Raw genomic sequence first — 15,111 nt, 5'->3', positions numbered from 1 at the left:
CTGGCTCCCTTTTAGGCACTCAACCCTGATCTTAAATGCTATTGTTTATTCTGTTCCAAAACCTGCTTCAGTTTCCTAGACATTTGAAATGTACCTATGCCATGTTAAGTTTTAATGTTTTCCATTTTTAGCAATCCCTCAAATTAACTTAGTTTTTAGAGCGCTATTTAAACATTCATTGCATTAATCCGCAGACAGCTGCGTCTCAGCTTTGGGTATAAGATTTATAGTATCGGCCAATTTTAATTAATTAAACATAATTTAAATGTATGTATTGAACAATTAGCTGTATTCCCTTTTATTATTGCCCAATGAATAATCCAGATATTGCAATGTATGTTACAAAAATCCACCATGTAAAAGTGTGTTGAAAGCAGTGATTAATTTATGCTGGTGTTCGCTGGTGCTTGGCACCAGCACTAATTTCCTAACACTGGCATATATTTGATAGTCTGCCACATGATTGTGCTGTCTCTCTATAAAGCGCTTCAGAAGTGTGCTTAACAATTCAATACATATTAAAAAATAACTAACAAAATAATAATAAGTGAATTCAAGCCATTCTTGCAGCTTTGGATGACATGAAATAGTAGAATATGTCAAATTTCTGGCAGTGTGATGGCTAATAGGTACAACTAAATACTGGCAGTTGACAGCACTCGCATAGAAAGTGAGAGATGCAAGATACAGTGGCCTCCTGAGAAATATCTTGGACCTGGCAGTAATTTTTTGACAATGTAACAGCTTGTTTAAAGCTGAAAAATCCGATTTAATTATTATTTGACTTATGTCACTTGCGTCCTGTTAACTTGCTAAATTATCAATGACTTTTGGAGCAAGAGTATCTCTTCAATTATTCTTTGTATTTCCATTCCTGAAGGTTCAGTTGGGCAGCGGCTCCCAGACATATGTTGGGAGTTTGTTTGGTTATTCCTTCCATCTAGGCCAGTGGTTCCCAACCTGTGGGCCGGGGACCCCTGGGGGTCCGCAAAGCCTCCTCAGGGGGTCCGCGACTGCTTAAACAATTTAATAATATTAGGTCCCAGCTATCAGTAATGACTTAGTGGGGGTCCCCGGGTTCCAATAATGATTCAGTGGGGGTCCCTGGGCTCCAGGATTGATGAAATGGGGGTCCACAGAAGTCAAAAGGTTGGGAACCACTGATCTAGGCTGCTTCAGAATATTTTGAAGTGTTCAAGATTAGGAGAAAGTATTAGTATACGGAGAGACAAATATAGAACAAATGGTGTCCTGCGGACTGCCTCAAACATTACCCCCACTCTTAGTATGAACTATGTTCTTTGAGTGTTGATATCGGCCTCTCTGAAGTGGCCCCTCAAGAGACCCCAGACTGCCGCCCCGCATCAGAGAGGACCTTATCGCTGTTGGCCCTCACTTTGGAAGTTGACTGATGCGGTCATTTCGGTGACGTCTGGAGACTTCTCATACAGCAGCTGAAGTCATCTCTCACCCGAGGGAAGAAGATTGGGGGAGGGGACCTTTTCCGTCAGCCACCAGGGTATTAGTTTATGCTATAACCTTTTTTGGTGAACCTAAAGCAAGATCACTTAGCTCGCTAGGTCCTCTATCTCTATGGCCCCTTACTGAAAAGCTATTAAGAAAGCTCAGTGTTTTTTTAAGCACCTGTTGTAGAAATTCATGTGTAATCCTTAGTTTATAGGTTTGAATCCCGTTGTGATGACTGTTTTGTTTCCTCATTTCGAGGTCGATAAGATCGACCGAAAATGATTTCGCTAACAGCACTTCTTAATTAAGCAAAAAGTGCCAGTGTGGTGTAGGTGGTGCTTTAACCAATAGTTTATATTGTATTGAATAGAACGAATATTGTTTAATGAATCCTAACTGCTGTTAATATCATTAACTGGTGTGCATCATTTTGCTATTTTTCATTGCAATTTATACTATGAAGGCAATCGCAGGAAGGGTGTCCAAATGATTGTTGCTGGCAAATTATTGTTGTGGTTGCATGTGAACATCAATCAATTGTATATCATTTGGTATGACTTCCATTTCTGCATCTCTCCTTCTTCAGACAGTATGTTTGCAGAGACAATGACTTCTGCCTGGCTCAGCACGGCTCGCCTCAGCACATGTCTACCACAGAACAACCACGACTCGGCCAACTTCAGCAACAACGAGCTGGAGAATAACCAAGTGGTTGCCAAGATAGCCAACCTGAACCTGGGCCGGGTGCCAGGACCCCCGACAGACAATCATGTGATACCATGTTGCCCTAACAGACGGGCCAGGGCTCCGGGTGTACCAGCCTTCCTTGACACTGACCTCCACTTTCACCACACCCGAGGGCCTGACGTCACCCTCTCTCAGGACCGGCTGGTAGCCTGCACAGACTGGCAGGAGAGCAAAAGGACTCTGGTTTTCTCTGATCGGCCCTTGCACATTGGGGAAGCCCTGTTTGTGGAGGTGGGACATCTGGGCCTTCCGTACTGTGGGTCTCTTGTCTTTGGCATCACATCCTGTGACCCTGGTACATTGCGGACCACTGAACTCCCAGCTGACCCTGAATGCCTCATGGACCGTAAGGAATACTGGGCAATTAACCGCGGGTTCCCAGCCTTTGGCAATGGTGACGTCTTGAGCTTTTCAATTTTGTCAAATGGGGAGGTGCACCATGGTGTGAACGGAAATAATCGGGGAATGCTAATGTGCGTGGACACCTCTCAACCTCTGTGGGTCTTCTTCACCATCCATGGAGTCATCAACCACCTAAAGATATTGGGTAAGTGCTTCCAAAAAGAACTGAGGTGCATATCATCTATCTGTTGCTGCAAGTGCCATTGTGCTGTACTGATCGTGGGACACATCAGGAATCTGTCCGTGACTGGTTCAATAATGGGACACGAACATTCCTGATATGTATATCCGAGGGTCTGTGCATAGACATAGGAAGAAATGAGCTAAGGGAGTTTTGCCAAGAACGTTGTCCTCTTTTGTTGCTGTATAGTTGATGGTTCCCTCCTCCAGTGTGCGTGTGAATTGTGGTGACTGGGGTACAAAACTAGGAAGGCAGTGGGGTTTGGAGGCTTTGTGCTATAGTTACATCTGCCATGCTCTCGTGGTACATGTTAGTCATCGAGGCTCAATGGGGCACTATCATGTGCATCAAGAACCTTTTGACTAGGTGACATGTTGACTGTTTCTAAAGAACATTGAGCATTTTCCAGCCTAGCCTTGGCCCTATTTTCAGGTTCTGTTGAAAGCCTGGCTCTTTAACATAGCATTTTCTGCCACAGCACGTCAGACTGCACCCGCCTTAAGGTTTCAGCTGAAAGGCAGTCCAAGAGCTCTATGGCTGGTGGCATTGACTTGCAGTATTGCCATTTAATGCAAAACATTTATATTGCTGTTTGGCAGGTTTGTGGACGACAGTTGCAAGTGTAGTGCAAGGGTATTTTGATGACACTGATGAAACAAGGAAGCATTTTGCTAGTTTAACTTTGCTGATTGGGAGCCTTGGGGACAAAATCTGTATTTACTTGGCTAGAAGTAATTACCCTAGGTAACTTTGAAAATACTCCTGTTGCTATTCCAAAGTAGTATTGTCTGTCATTGATCAGGTGTGGTTTGTTTTTCTCAGTCTCTTTGGTGTACCTCTGTGAACTGAAGTTCACTCTAGGTCTCGAACTCTTCTAGTCTGCTTAGTGGGACAACAACTCGAGTTTTCAACACTCTTTGGAAATCCCCTTCTCAAGTAAACTCTATTTCCCAATTACCCATGAGCCATAAGTGTATGTACAACTTGGGAGTTACAACACCTCATCTACGGGTTCAAGGAATGAACACCTTGCACATAAAAATACCTATTAAAGTGTAGGCGGTGGTAGTAAAACTGCAAAAGCTAAAGGTAACCATAGTAATATCTTGGAGAGGATTCCAGGGATTCTGCTCACAAATTTTAGTTTTTCACCACCAGAAAACAAAATTAAAAAGAAATAAATAAAAACGGTGCCCCCTGCAAGTTCTTATCTTTTACGTTTTCTGAATTCCCAAACTAATCTTACATAAGCTCCCCAAAGATACTGCTTGTACACCGTAGACAAAAGGAAAGAGTTTCCAGTCTTATGAAAGGAAGGCCATTTTATCATAGTTTCCTTCCATTTCGAATAAAGGTGAACCATTGCCTAGCTCTTCCGACCGCTGCCGTTTCCTGTATTTTTTCTTTGTCTATTCTTTTGACACACATCTGCTTTAAAGATTAGGTGATGGTGTTTTAGTGGCCACCATTGGGCAGGGAGTGTCTTTGAAATCCCCTACTTTGACGAACCTTGCCATGCAGTGGATACTATGGTTCATTTTTATGCCTTGCATTCCATCACCCATTGATTGATTATGTAATGCAGGAGAGGAGGACGTTTTCAAAGGCAATTCAAATTGAGTTATTTTATTCACAAGTTGCTATGAACTCGGGGTCATTTTAGTTTTGACTTATAAGTAAGAAACCTTCGTCCATTCATGGTTAAGTTTGACGTGTAATGGAGCTTGCTCGATTCATGCGAACAAATTGTAATCTCTACATACTCTAAGAGGCTTTGACTAAGCCCCCTCCAATTATTGGCTTCTTTGGTTCCCAAATCTTCATTTTTTGGCATATGACATGTTCAGTCACATCTTGAATCAGCATTCAGGTGAATTTGAATTGGTTGTCCCTTCTTAGACCTTCAACCTTCATCGCAATGCACGAGAGACTATTTTACGTCTGAAAAGTACAAACTGTCATCAGGTTTAATTATCACACCCATGCATTCCTGTACATAAAGCAATCCCCCTATTTATTTGTATTGCCCTACCACAGATGTTTTTATTGCTATTGTCTGCAGCCGAATGCTAGTGTCAAACCTGCTGTGTTTGACAAGGCTTGTTTTCATTTGCGCTCATGCCTTACACAGTGTTGTTCTAGCAGTTTTCCTACCTCTGAGACCACAAAGTCCTTGTTCGCCTGAAGTTTTATATAGAATAATATATAAAAGGCGTGGATGTGCCGGACGGTGTCTGACTAGCCCAGTCCATCAGCTTGTCACAGCACGGATTTGTCTGCACAGCTCTTACTTCCCAGAGGCCAGCATGGTGCGAACTACCATTCTCTGAGGAATCGCTTTAGAGCCTGGCTCGCTATTTTCCAGCCTCAAACATCTGATGGTTAACATGAGGAGGCCTGCATAGGTAAATTCTTTAGGGGAAATGAAGGTGTACGTGAAAGTGATTTTTCGGTCTTTAAAGTGCTTGTTTTAAGTCTTGCAAGAGTGTGAAATACTTGACCTGTGTTAGAAGATAGTTTTTCTTTCTTCTTTCTTCTAGGATTATTTTATCTTCGTCTAAAGATATGGTGGTAAAAATGCTGCTGCCTAGAGTGTAACAAAGCAGATTTAGTTCACCACAGCTTTGGTTCAAATTGGGGTCCTGGGATTACTTTAAAGGCTGGAGGGAGACACACAAATAAAACCCCGGCGCTTGCTTTCCAGTCATCGCCTCTTGCTTCACTCCAGTAAACGTGGCGGCTGCATTTGGCCAACTGTGCCCCAGGCTGCTGTTTCTCACGGGGCTTGTGAATATGGAGTGCAATAGTGAGAAGGCTGTGATTTGTTGATTCTGTGCAACCCCTCTGTGCGTGCCACAACCGTACTATGGTTAAAGATGATGTGACTAGGAAAAAAAACATTGAAGCGCCTTTTACAGTCAAATCTATTAACTTTTTGGATTACGTGATCTATGGTGTGTGTGTTCGTGTGCATGTGTAGACACACGTATGTTGTGTTGATTATTTGTTCAGCACAATAAGTCACCTCACGTTAGGCTAAAAAGTGCTGAGGATGAGAGATGAAGAAGAAGGACCAGTAAGAAGAAAGGCGCGGCTGAGGCAGGAAGGACGGAGGCTTGTGGATAGAGTGATCTTCCACAAAATGCTAGTATTTCATCATGTGGAATGTGGAAAGGTGGTATCTGTCTAACTGGGAGCAGTCAACGAGAAAAGGGGGTTGAAAGGGGTGAGAGTGTGTGACTGTTAGATGACTGGGCCTAGACTGCGAAATGGACATCAGTGTACATTGTACATCAGTGTACATTGTTTGAGATGCTGGAGCGGGCCAGGGAGAACATCTGGTAAGGAGGAGACAGCATTCCCAGGTCCATGCTGTCTGTAAGAGGATCTATCAGGATCATGCACACTTTTCTAATACATTTGCCTTTGCGTTCACAGTTGAAGGGAGAGCAGGCTGGAGTGTTGAAGTCTGTATGTGCTCTTGCTTCCGTGGAAATAGTGGCATTGAAGCTACAGGAATGGCCCACCACAGGGACATGATGGCTCGTCCTCAGCACTCCCTTACCTAATGGGAAATACAGAGTGTCATATGTGGGAAATGAACATGTGTGCAAACATCTTATTTAATGGAGAAGATGTAAACTTAATAGCCTCGTAGCCAATGTTTAGCATGGCGTATGTGATCCCTGTCCCCACAAACAGTACACCTTAGGCTATGCGCAGTGAGTATATTCTATGGTTTATTCAGGGAGTACATTTATACTGCTGATCACACCACAAAGAGAACGGAAAGCTATACATTGAGAATGCAAGTGAGCAATACCAATTGAGGCAGTAAATATACTTACGAGGAGAACGTGTGCCATTGTATTATGGCATTTTTTTTGCTTTTCTAAGAGAGGGCTCATTGGAGTAGAATACACACCTTTTGCAAAGTACTTCAAATGCAGGCAGTTCCCGAAAGTCAAAACGTAACCAGAAACCGTCCTTTTGCCTGATGGGATGTTATCCTACTTGTATCAGGGTAGGTAAGTGTAAGCCACTGGCCTAGAAAAGGAAGCTTCTCAGTCTTTCATCTGACCATCCACAGTCCCCAGTCCTTCATTCTCCCCACAAAGTCCCTACATGTCTTTAGGAAATAATGGCGAATTCCCCATTTTTGTCAACTTTCCTTAGGGCATTTATTGAGTAGCATCCATGTTGACATTCGATATGGGCTTTGTTTTTTTAGCGGTTTTCCACCAGAATTTTTAGGCTTGCGTCTGACCATACCATAAAATAGTTTTCTGCAACCATTAGTCAAGGGCTTAGCTGAGGAAGCTAAGAATAAAAACAAAAAACGGACAAATGCATGCTGTTGACATTCCGGGCGTTCAGGCTAACTCACAAAGAAATCACCGAAAATGGAATGAGAATCAATACCTTATTTTCAGAATGTGTGGTTTATCATATGAAAAACCTTCTTTGTTCCTCAAGTAGAATAGTAAACAATTGGCAAAAAGACAAAAAGGCCTCCTCACAAGAAGAGGAACATTTTAGAAATCCCAAAATATGGAACTTGAGATGCGGCATATTAAAGGAGGAAGTGATAACACTGCTGATAAAGAAAGGAGATGTCTTGTGGTTGAGTAGTAGATTGAAACCGAGAGACATTGCTACTTAGCCAAATTGTGTTATCCAGGGATAACTAAGCTTCTTTAACTCATTCCCCCCTCATTATATCGTAAGTGTGCAGAGGCTATTAGGTTTGCAGTCTCCTATGACTTATTGAGCTACGTCTTTTCTGCTTGTTGTGTGTTCCGTTAAGTATGGCCTGGCGCTCTGGTGTTGCTGTAGAACATCACTTGGCCATAAGCAGGAGACTGCATCTTGTGCTTTCATTATGCTCCATGTAAGAGCAAATGTATAATCCCTCCTTGCTATGTCATTGCGTTCCAAGTGGTAGTCCAGGTGATGACTTTTTAAACCGAATTTTAGAGTGTGCATCAAGATTGTGGAGCTGTAGTGTAATTATTGCAAGGAATATGTATTTGTTTGGTGAATGTGTTGGGTGCTGTGGTGCTGCTTGTATATATGTTGCCTCGCATGGAGATTTAACAGCTTTGCTGATATACTTTTAAGCTGCATTGATGCCTACGTTCCACAGATGAGATAAGCAATTGCCATGTGATCATATATATATATATATATATATATATATATATATATACATATATTTAATATTAAGCCTTGAAGTTTATATTGGGGTGGGTGGTAAGGGGGCTTCACGCATCACTAATACATCCAGCACAAGTCAATAGCTAAGAAAGACTAACATCTAGCATACAGATGATCTAATGGTGCACTCAATCTGGGCTCTTTGCTATCCCTTCCAGTGACACTTTAACCTATTCCCAGCTGTGGTTCATGCCTATTTGTGTGTTGTTGCTTCTTTACTGTAAGCATTGTGTAACCTGCTGTCTGTTGCTCTTCCTGCAGGCACCTTGCAGTCTGTCACTGTCTCCCCCTCAGGATCTCCTAGCGGCTCTCAGTACGACAGTGACTCTGACATGGGCCTGAGTGTCAACCGTTCCTCATCGGCTTCAGAGTCCTCACTAGGTAAACTTGTCTGCCGGGCTTGAGTCCCTCTGAAATGGTTAATTATTACGACTTCTTCGTCTGGGCTACGAGATGCTAGTAGTAGTCCAGAGTTGAGTTGTTGTTGTTTGAAAATGAAGGCCAAGAACATTGGTGTAGTGTGTCTGACAGTCCTCTACACCTTACTGTGTTTCAAAATGAAGATATCATAGAAAGAAGAAAATGAGTCACCACACTTGACCTAGTGGAGAAGGAAGGTGGTTAAAAGAAATATCAAGTTGTGCCATTGGGGAGCCACTAATAAGAGCAGTCTGTTTGTGCACATTGTCATAATAATACACTGAATTTGGTCCTTCCAATAAGAACCGCAGATTGTCCATTTTCTGACTTCAGTAAGGAACATATGACATCATTTTGGTGCTAGTGCCAGGCATTCTTACCGCCATACATGCTATTTGTCTCTTACACCTGCCGCTGGGAAGGTGTCCCTTACATCTAACTTCATTCAACTCTCCCTTAGTATTTGTATTCTTTTTAGGACCGTGTTTACCATTTGTATAGAAGTGCACAGGTCTGTGGATCTTACAAGAGATCATGTTCGCACCAGAACAATAGCAGTTGTTTCAGTACATGCAAGGTTGTGCGTTCGAATTTACCACAATTCATGGCCCATAGGCAAACAGCTTTATTACAGGTTAGGCGGAATATGGTGCAGTATTTATCATTAAGGCTCCCAGTTTTCAATTTTTACTGTTTTTCACAGATAAATACAGACAGAAAACAATATGTTAACTTTCTGTACTTGGTTTTAAAATCTGAAAAATACCGAATATTTTGCTTGCTGCGAGTGACTCTCCTTGCTGACCTTTGTAAATTCCAGGACAGCAGTTGAGCAGCCAAACAGCATGGGTAGTTAAAAAAACAGGTTGAAAACCCCCTAAATGTAGGCATGTGTTAATGTTTATTTGTAGGATAATGCTGATATTTATCTTTGGGTGTATTGGTTTGCTATATTTGGCTACTTAATTTGCTAAAACGCGACAGGTATCAAAGTATGAGTGCATGTTTATCAGTTAAATAAACATGGAAACATACCATTTTATCACCCCATTTATTCTCCGAACATGAAATAAATATGAATAATTACCTTTAAGATGACCTAACAATACATAGGGATAAATACAGACGGAAATGTAAAAAAAAAATAACTGCCATAAAACCGAGAGCCCCATTTATCATGCATGTTAAATACCATTACCGTAGAGTGAAGTATTTACGTGTCATAAATACCTCTTATTCTGAGTTTTTAACTTTTAGATGAGGCATAACAATCGAAATCAGTATTTACCATGAGAAATTCTGTATGTTTTGCCCTTTCCCCAATACATTTCGGCAGGTTTGACCTATCGGAGCAAAACTATGAGGTCGTGATAATTGTCACATAGCTCGTAATTTTAAACATGTCCTGTGAGAAGAGAAACAAAAAACAGTCATGAACCACAACAAGCAAGATAGAAAGAATGTGATATCCATTTAAATTCCATAAGATGGAATCCACTAAGTTTTTCAGAAGACGACTGTTATAAATTTGTGAGGGTGTCTAAGGCGTCACATTAAGGACAAGAAAGAGATTGGATGCGTGGGACAGCCTTGAGTTGTGGGGTCATAGTAGACACATTCAAATAAGTCAGGGACAGAGGGGATCCATAGTGAATATTAATTCGAGGATGAAGCTGTAGCTGTGTGTTGATTATGTCAAGGGTAAGCAAGAAATGGGCAGGCTGGTTTAGCCTCCTATGCTTAGTTTGTGCTCCGTTTCTGTGTATGCATGTTGTGTGATACATGGAAAACACATCCCATCGCACTGATGGGCATTTCAAGTCCTCTGCAAATGTAGGGGCAGGTTTATTAAAGTATAGCATAATACAAAAGCATCGTTGTGCTAGTGGGAGAATGCAGCACAGAGCCATAGTTACTTAAATACAGACTGTCATTGCTTTGTTTCTCTGTTCTGCTGCACAAACAGGCTATCAAGTGCCACACACACACACATTTGCACCATAGAGCAAAGGTTAGTGCGTGATTTTTAGATTAGGATTTGTACAACAATTTCTCCAACTTTGCACATGTCTGAAGGAGGAGTTGTGTTGGTTTGATGCAGTAGTTTTTTTGTGTGTTTTTTGTCCAAAAGCATATGCCGACGCACAGCCCACAGAACACACCCTTGGTGTAAAGTCTGCAAAGCACAACAAATGGTGCTTTTACCGCACTGAAAGTAAAAACCATATGAAAATGTGTGTTGCTTTGTGTCGAATTGCGTGACTTTACACTGTAACATCCTTGATAAATGTGCCCTGTACTCCCTTGAACTGGACAACAAAACACACATACACCCCCCCCCCCACCCCCCCCCCCGCCCATGTAAAGGACGCTAGTCAGTAACCGTGGAAGCACCGGTCTGCTGCCTCTGTCCTAGACTACTTGGGCCGCTCCCCGCTCAGCATGAATACACCGGCCCCTTAAGCATCAGTCCAAATCCGCTCGTGTTCTCCCCCCGCAGGTTAAGTCAGTCGCTCCATGCGTCTGGTTTGCATTTGTCCGATGTGCGCTGATGAAACCCAAGCCTGGAATCCCTCTGGGTATGAGGCATTCACAATAAGTGGCAGAATGCCTTGTAAGTAGTAAACCGTGTGGCTGAAAAATACACTTCCCAGTAAAAAATGAATACCACGTGAACAACCACAAACTGGTCCAGGACTCTGGAAATTAGGAGAATGGCATTCCGAATCGCTTACCATTCCTTCCCAAATAGATAAGTTAATGCAAGGATTTCAGACCCTTTGGGTGTCCCTAAGAGCAGGAAGTTTAGTCTGGTGGGGTGTATGCTTTATCTTTTTTTTTTATTAATGAAGATGCTGTTTTTAAAAATAACGTTTCCCTGTGTTATTTAATTTGCAGTGACGGCACCAAGTTCACCTCTAAGTCCTCCTGTGTCACCAGTTTTTGCTCCTCCTGAGCCGCTGGGTACTAAGAACAGTGAGTGCACAATCTGCTTTGATGGCGACGTGGACACGGTGATCTACACATGTGGACACATGTGCTTGTGCAATACCTGCGGCCTGAAGCTCAAAAAGCAGATGAACGCCTGCTGCCCCATCTGCAGACGGGTCATCAAGGATGTGATCAAGATTTACCGACCTTGACATCTAGCCCTCGCCCTCCAGCATCCCAGAAACCTCTCTCCATCCGTCCTCTGCGTATGAGCTATCACCCAGACCTGCTGAGGCTTCCTCAGCTCCTAGCTGGTCTGACTGGTAAAACAAATCAGGGACTTTCAGCCTGTGTGAATCATGGTCCATGATAGGACTGTGCCTCGAAGCCAGAGTAGGCACATGCTTTCAGCGATGCCACCATCAAGAGTCACAGCTGAAGAGAAGCTTCAAGCAACAACACTACCTGGTTTCTTCTTCTTTCTCAATGGATTATGACAGCTGAAGTGCAAGTTTTCCTTTCTATGGACTTGCATCTGTAACTTACATTTGATATATTTCTGCACTTTCTGGAATACATATTCCTCCTGTATCTTTGCTGTTACCCTCCAAGGCCCGTCTTTCTAACTGTGGTAATAGAACCTAAATGAGCTCAGCATAATAGCCGATTGGCAGTCCTTACATGGGCTAATCTTTCCGATTTGACGGTCCACATTAGCCGTGTGTTCACATAGGTTTGTTGTACAGATCCCCCTTGTGCTGTTACTAACTCTCCCCTCCAGATTATTCGGTGCACAAAGTGAATTACATTTCCTGGAAGCTGCCTGCATCCACATATGTGTGACTTGCATAGTGTGTGCACTAGTTTGCCCTCCACTTACAACAATGTGTCAGGCGCATCCTTGAAGATAATTCTCTTTTCTGGAATACTGGGTCTGCTGTATCCGTGTTTCCTTTCTCTCGCTTCTATGTTCCTCAATTGCTTGGTCTTGAAAAAGAAAGAAATATTGGTGTGTTAGACTGGTGACAGGGGTGGTTTGGATACATTTGCCTTAATCACTAATTGATAATTAGCTCAGAGTCACTTAAAGAGTATTATTTTGCAGTGTTCTCTATCAGGCCGCTCTCAATTGCATTGAATATTTCATGCAAAAAAAGACAAAAGTTCAACCAAAATGAGGAGGCTTGTGGTACACACACCTCTGACCAGGGATGCCTTAGTTGGTTACACCCAAGACATCCATAATACCACAAAAATGCCTTCATGAAGAGAACAGCAGAGTAGATTGACAAAGCTGATAGTGTGCAGAATAGCAGAGCTTTACTAGACACCCTTTGGTAAGTGCGCCTATAAGGCACTGGATATGCTACTTGCTAGTGAACAGAATGGAAACAGCATGCTGATGTTTAAAGGTGTGGGAGGGTTTTTGAAGAAACCGGCATCAGCGCATAGGCACAGGAAGGGTTACAAGTTTGGGGGGTTGCTTGGATGTGGGTGCTAGTAATCTTTTAGTACGTTGTCTTGTTCCCATGTAGGGCTGTTCAGGAAGTATGTATATCTGGTGCCAACACTCATACAAGAGTCTCAGTGCCCTTTTCATCATGCTACCAGTCACAGAGAGTAAGGACTTTGGTAGCTGAATGTTGATGAACTTCTCTGTCCTCTTACAAAGGTTCATGTTTTGATCTCAGGTCTCAGAGAAGCTTGATGGTCCCCGCCTTGTTCTATTTCTGAGCGATTTTCATCTCTTGGGTTCTGGTGCTTGCCTACCACAACCATCATCTAAGTTTGGAAAATGAAGAGATTTTAACTAATAATGCATTTGACCAAGGTGGCATTTTACCCTTTCCTTTGTGGCAGAGGTGGTCAGGTGAATGCAGTATGCGAGGAGAGTGCAAACGTATTAGTGAAACCACGATATGGAGACAAATGGGAGGAGAGAAGGCGGCATGTGTCCGGGACACACACTGTACTTTCACATCCTATTCCCTTTGAAACTTCACACAGCTGAACATGGCATGTGAAAGTCTGAAGAACAAAAAAGTGTTGGCCTTATGAGCATTTAATCAATATGGTCAATGTAACTTTAAAAGATATCACAGTTTCGATTTGAGTTTAACATTCTTCACTTCTTAAGTAGTCTGATTCATGGCATCTGTCTAGTCAAAATCCATAGGAAAACATGTGGTTTAAAATTGCAATCATCTGAGATCGGAAACATTAATTGCTGCTCCGTGATCCAGTGAATAGAACAATGGAGCGCCTCTCCTTAAGCAGAAAGCCCACTTTGTGTCACAAGAAATGCAGAAGTATGCTTCCCAAGAAACATCACGTAGTGAAGGACCCTGGTCCTTCTTCATGCTGCTGGCTATCCTTTTGGAGCGAGCTTTGAGTAGATTATTGCAAGATGGAATAGGCTGTTTTTAGGATTGGACGACCATTTGCAAAGCGTGGTGCCATCCTCTTATGTCTGCACTCAGGCTCTCCACATAACTGACCGCACCCTTGACTTGTATAGGTGGGAGGTTACCACATCCTGTATACTTTGGTGTCTTGGGGTAAACAGATATTCTCATCCATCTCCATTTATTGTGTTTCACTTTGACACATCCTTCTTCTAAGTTTATTTAGCTGTCCGCATTGTCACCGCCTTTTTCAATTGCATTAATGAGTTCCGCCTGGTACACCGCTGCAGTCATCAATGTCCCCGCCCCTGTTGACTTTGCCGTCATTCATAGTAATCAAATTAGACTTTTGTAGCTCTGCATCTGCCCTTTAGTGTTGTGCTTACCTTTTGGTGTTGATGTGCATTTCCAAACTATATTTAATCGGAGCTGGACTATGATTCACCCTTCTGGTCAAGTAACTTTGAATGGCTCCGTTCAAGGCCTGTTATTTTGTCAGTCTTTGCTATAATGATTCCATTGTTAAGACCCTTCCAAAGAATACCGTTTCCCTGAGCCTGGCTTTGTCTCGCGATACACAAATAGTCGATGGTCCTTGGTATATGAAGGGAGTTCTGGATAGAGCATGGACACGAAGAGATGAAAGTGATATATATATATATGCATCCCATCTCCTTTTTGAGACGCAGCAAGTGATTTGTATAAAGGTGTCATTTTGTTTTGTATTGGCAGATGTGTTTGCAGTTTTAAAGCCGTCATAGGCTACCATTGCATTGCAATAATGTGGAATCAAATAAAACTTAGAAGTTGAAGGGAACGAAAAAGTAAATTGGAGATGTTGCGGATAGAATGTTAAGGTTTGATGCCAGACGTAGCTGTATGTAACTACTAGTGGACAAGCTTTTTAAACGCTGATTTGTTCTCCAAGTAGTATTTCCATTCTTTTTGTGGGAGAAAAAAAATGAGAAGCGAGGCCTTTTGTACAATCTGCTTTATCCAATTTTGTTAACTAAGCTCCTGTTGTACTCTTTGAAATTACTGAGACAGCTAGTTTGCACCAGCGGCCTCATACTGAGGTGTTGGAGAGATACTTGCAGTCAGGTGTGTACAGGGCATGAACTGAATGTGTCCAGGGAATCTGCACATCCAGGGACGATGACAATGAATGTCTCACATAGAGAACCTTTGTGTTCTATCCCAGACTGTCTTTACAGACAAACCTGAAGCCAGGTCTGTTCCTGTGGGATGGGCTTGAACCCGATGTGTTTTGTTAATACCCTCCTGTGGTTTCAGATACACCTGAAGCTGAGTTTGCTCAGGTCATGGATTTGCGTACTGTTA

The 15,111-nt window shown here is 42.5% G+C and overlaps 1 protein-coding gene across 1 annotated transcript in view; it reads left to right on the top strand.

Annotated features, from left to right (window-relative positions):
- The window catches only part of NEURL1B (neuralized E3 ubiquitin protein ligase 1B), a 73,263-nt gene extending 60,735 nt beyond the window's left edge, over positions 1-12,528 (top strand). The window contains exons 3-5 of the mRNA XM_069244645.1: positions 2,054-2,761; positions 8,276-8,395; positions 11,333-12,528. Coding sequence (XP_069100746.1) covers positions 2,054-2,761; positions 8,276-8,395; positions 11,333-11,577 — 1,073 coding nt within the window. The 3' untranslated portion in view covers positions 11,578-12,528. The remainder of the gene's footprint in view (positions 1-2,053; positions 2,762-8,275; positions 8,396-11,332) is intronic.
- Positions 12,529-15,111: the final 2,583 nt, after the last annotated feature.

The sequence above is a fragment of the Pleurodeles waltl genome, chromosome 7 (assembly GCF_031143425.1).
Source record: "Pleurodeles waltl isolate 20211129_DDA chromosome 7, aPleWal1.hap1.20221129, whole genome shotgun sequence".
NCBI classification, from domain to species: domain Eukaryota; kingdom Metazoa; phylum Chordata; class Amphibia; order Caudata; family Salamandridae; genus Pleurodeles; species Pleurodeles waltl.
This window is presented reverse-complemented; position numbering and strand designations above follow the sequence as displayed.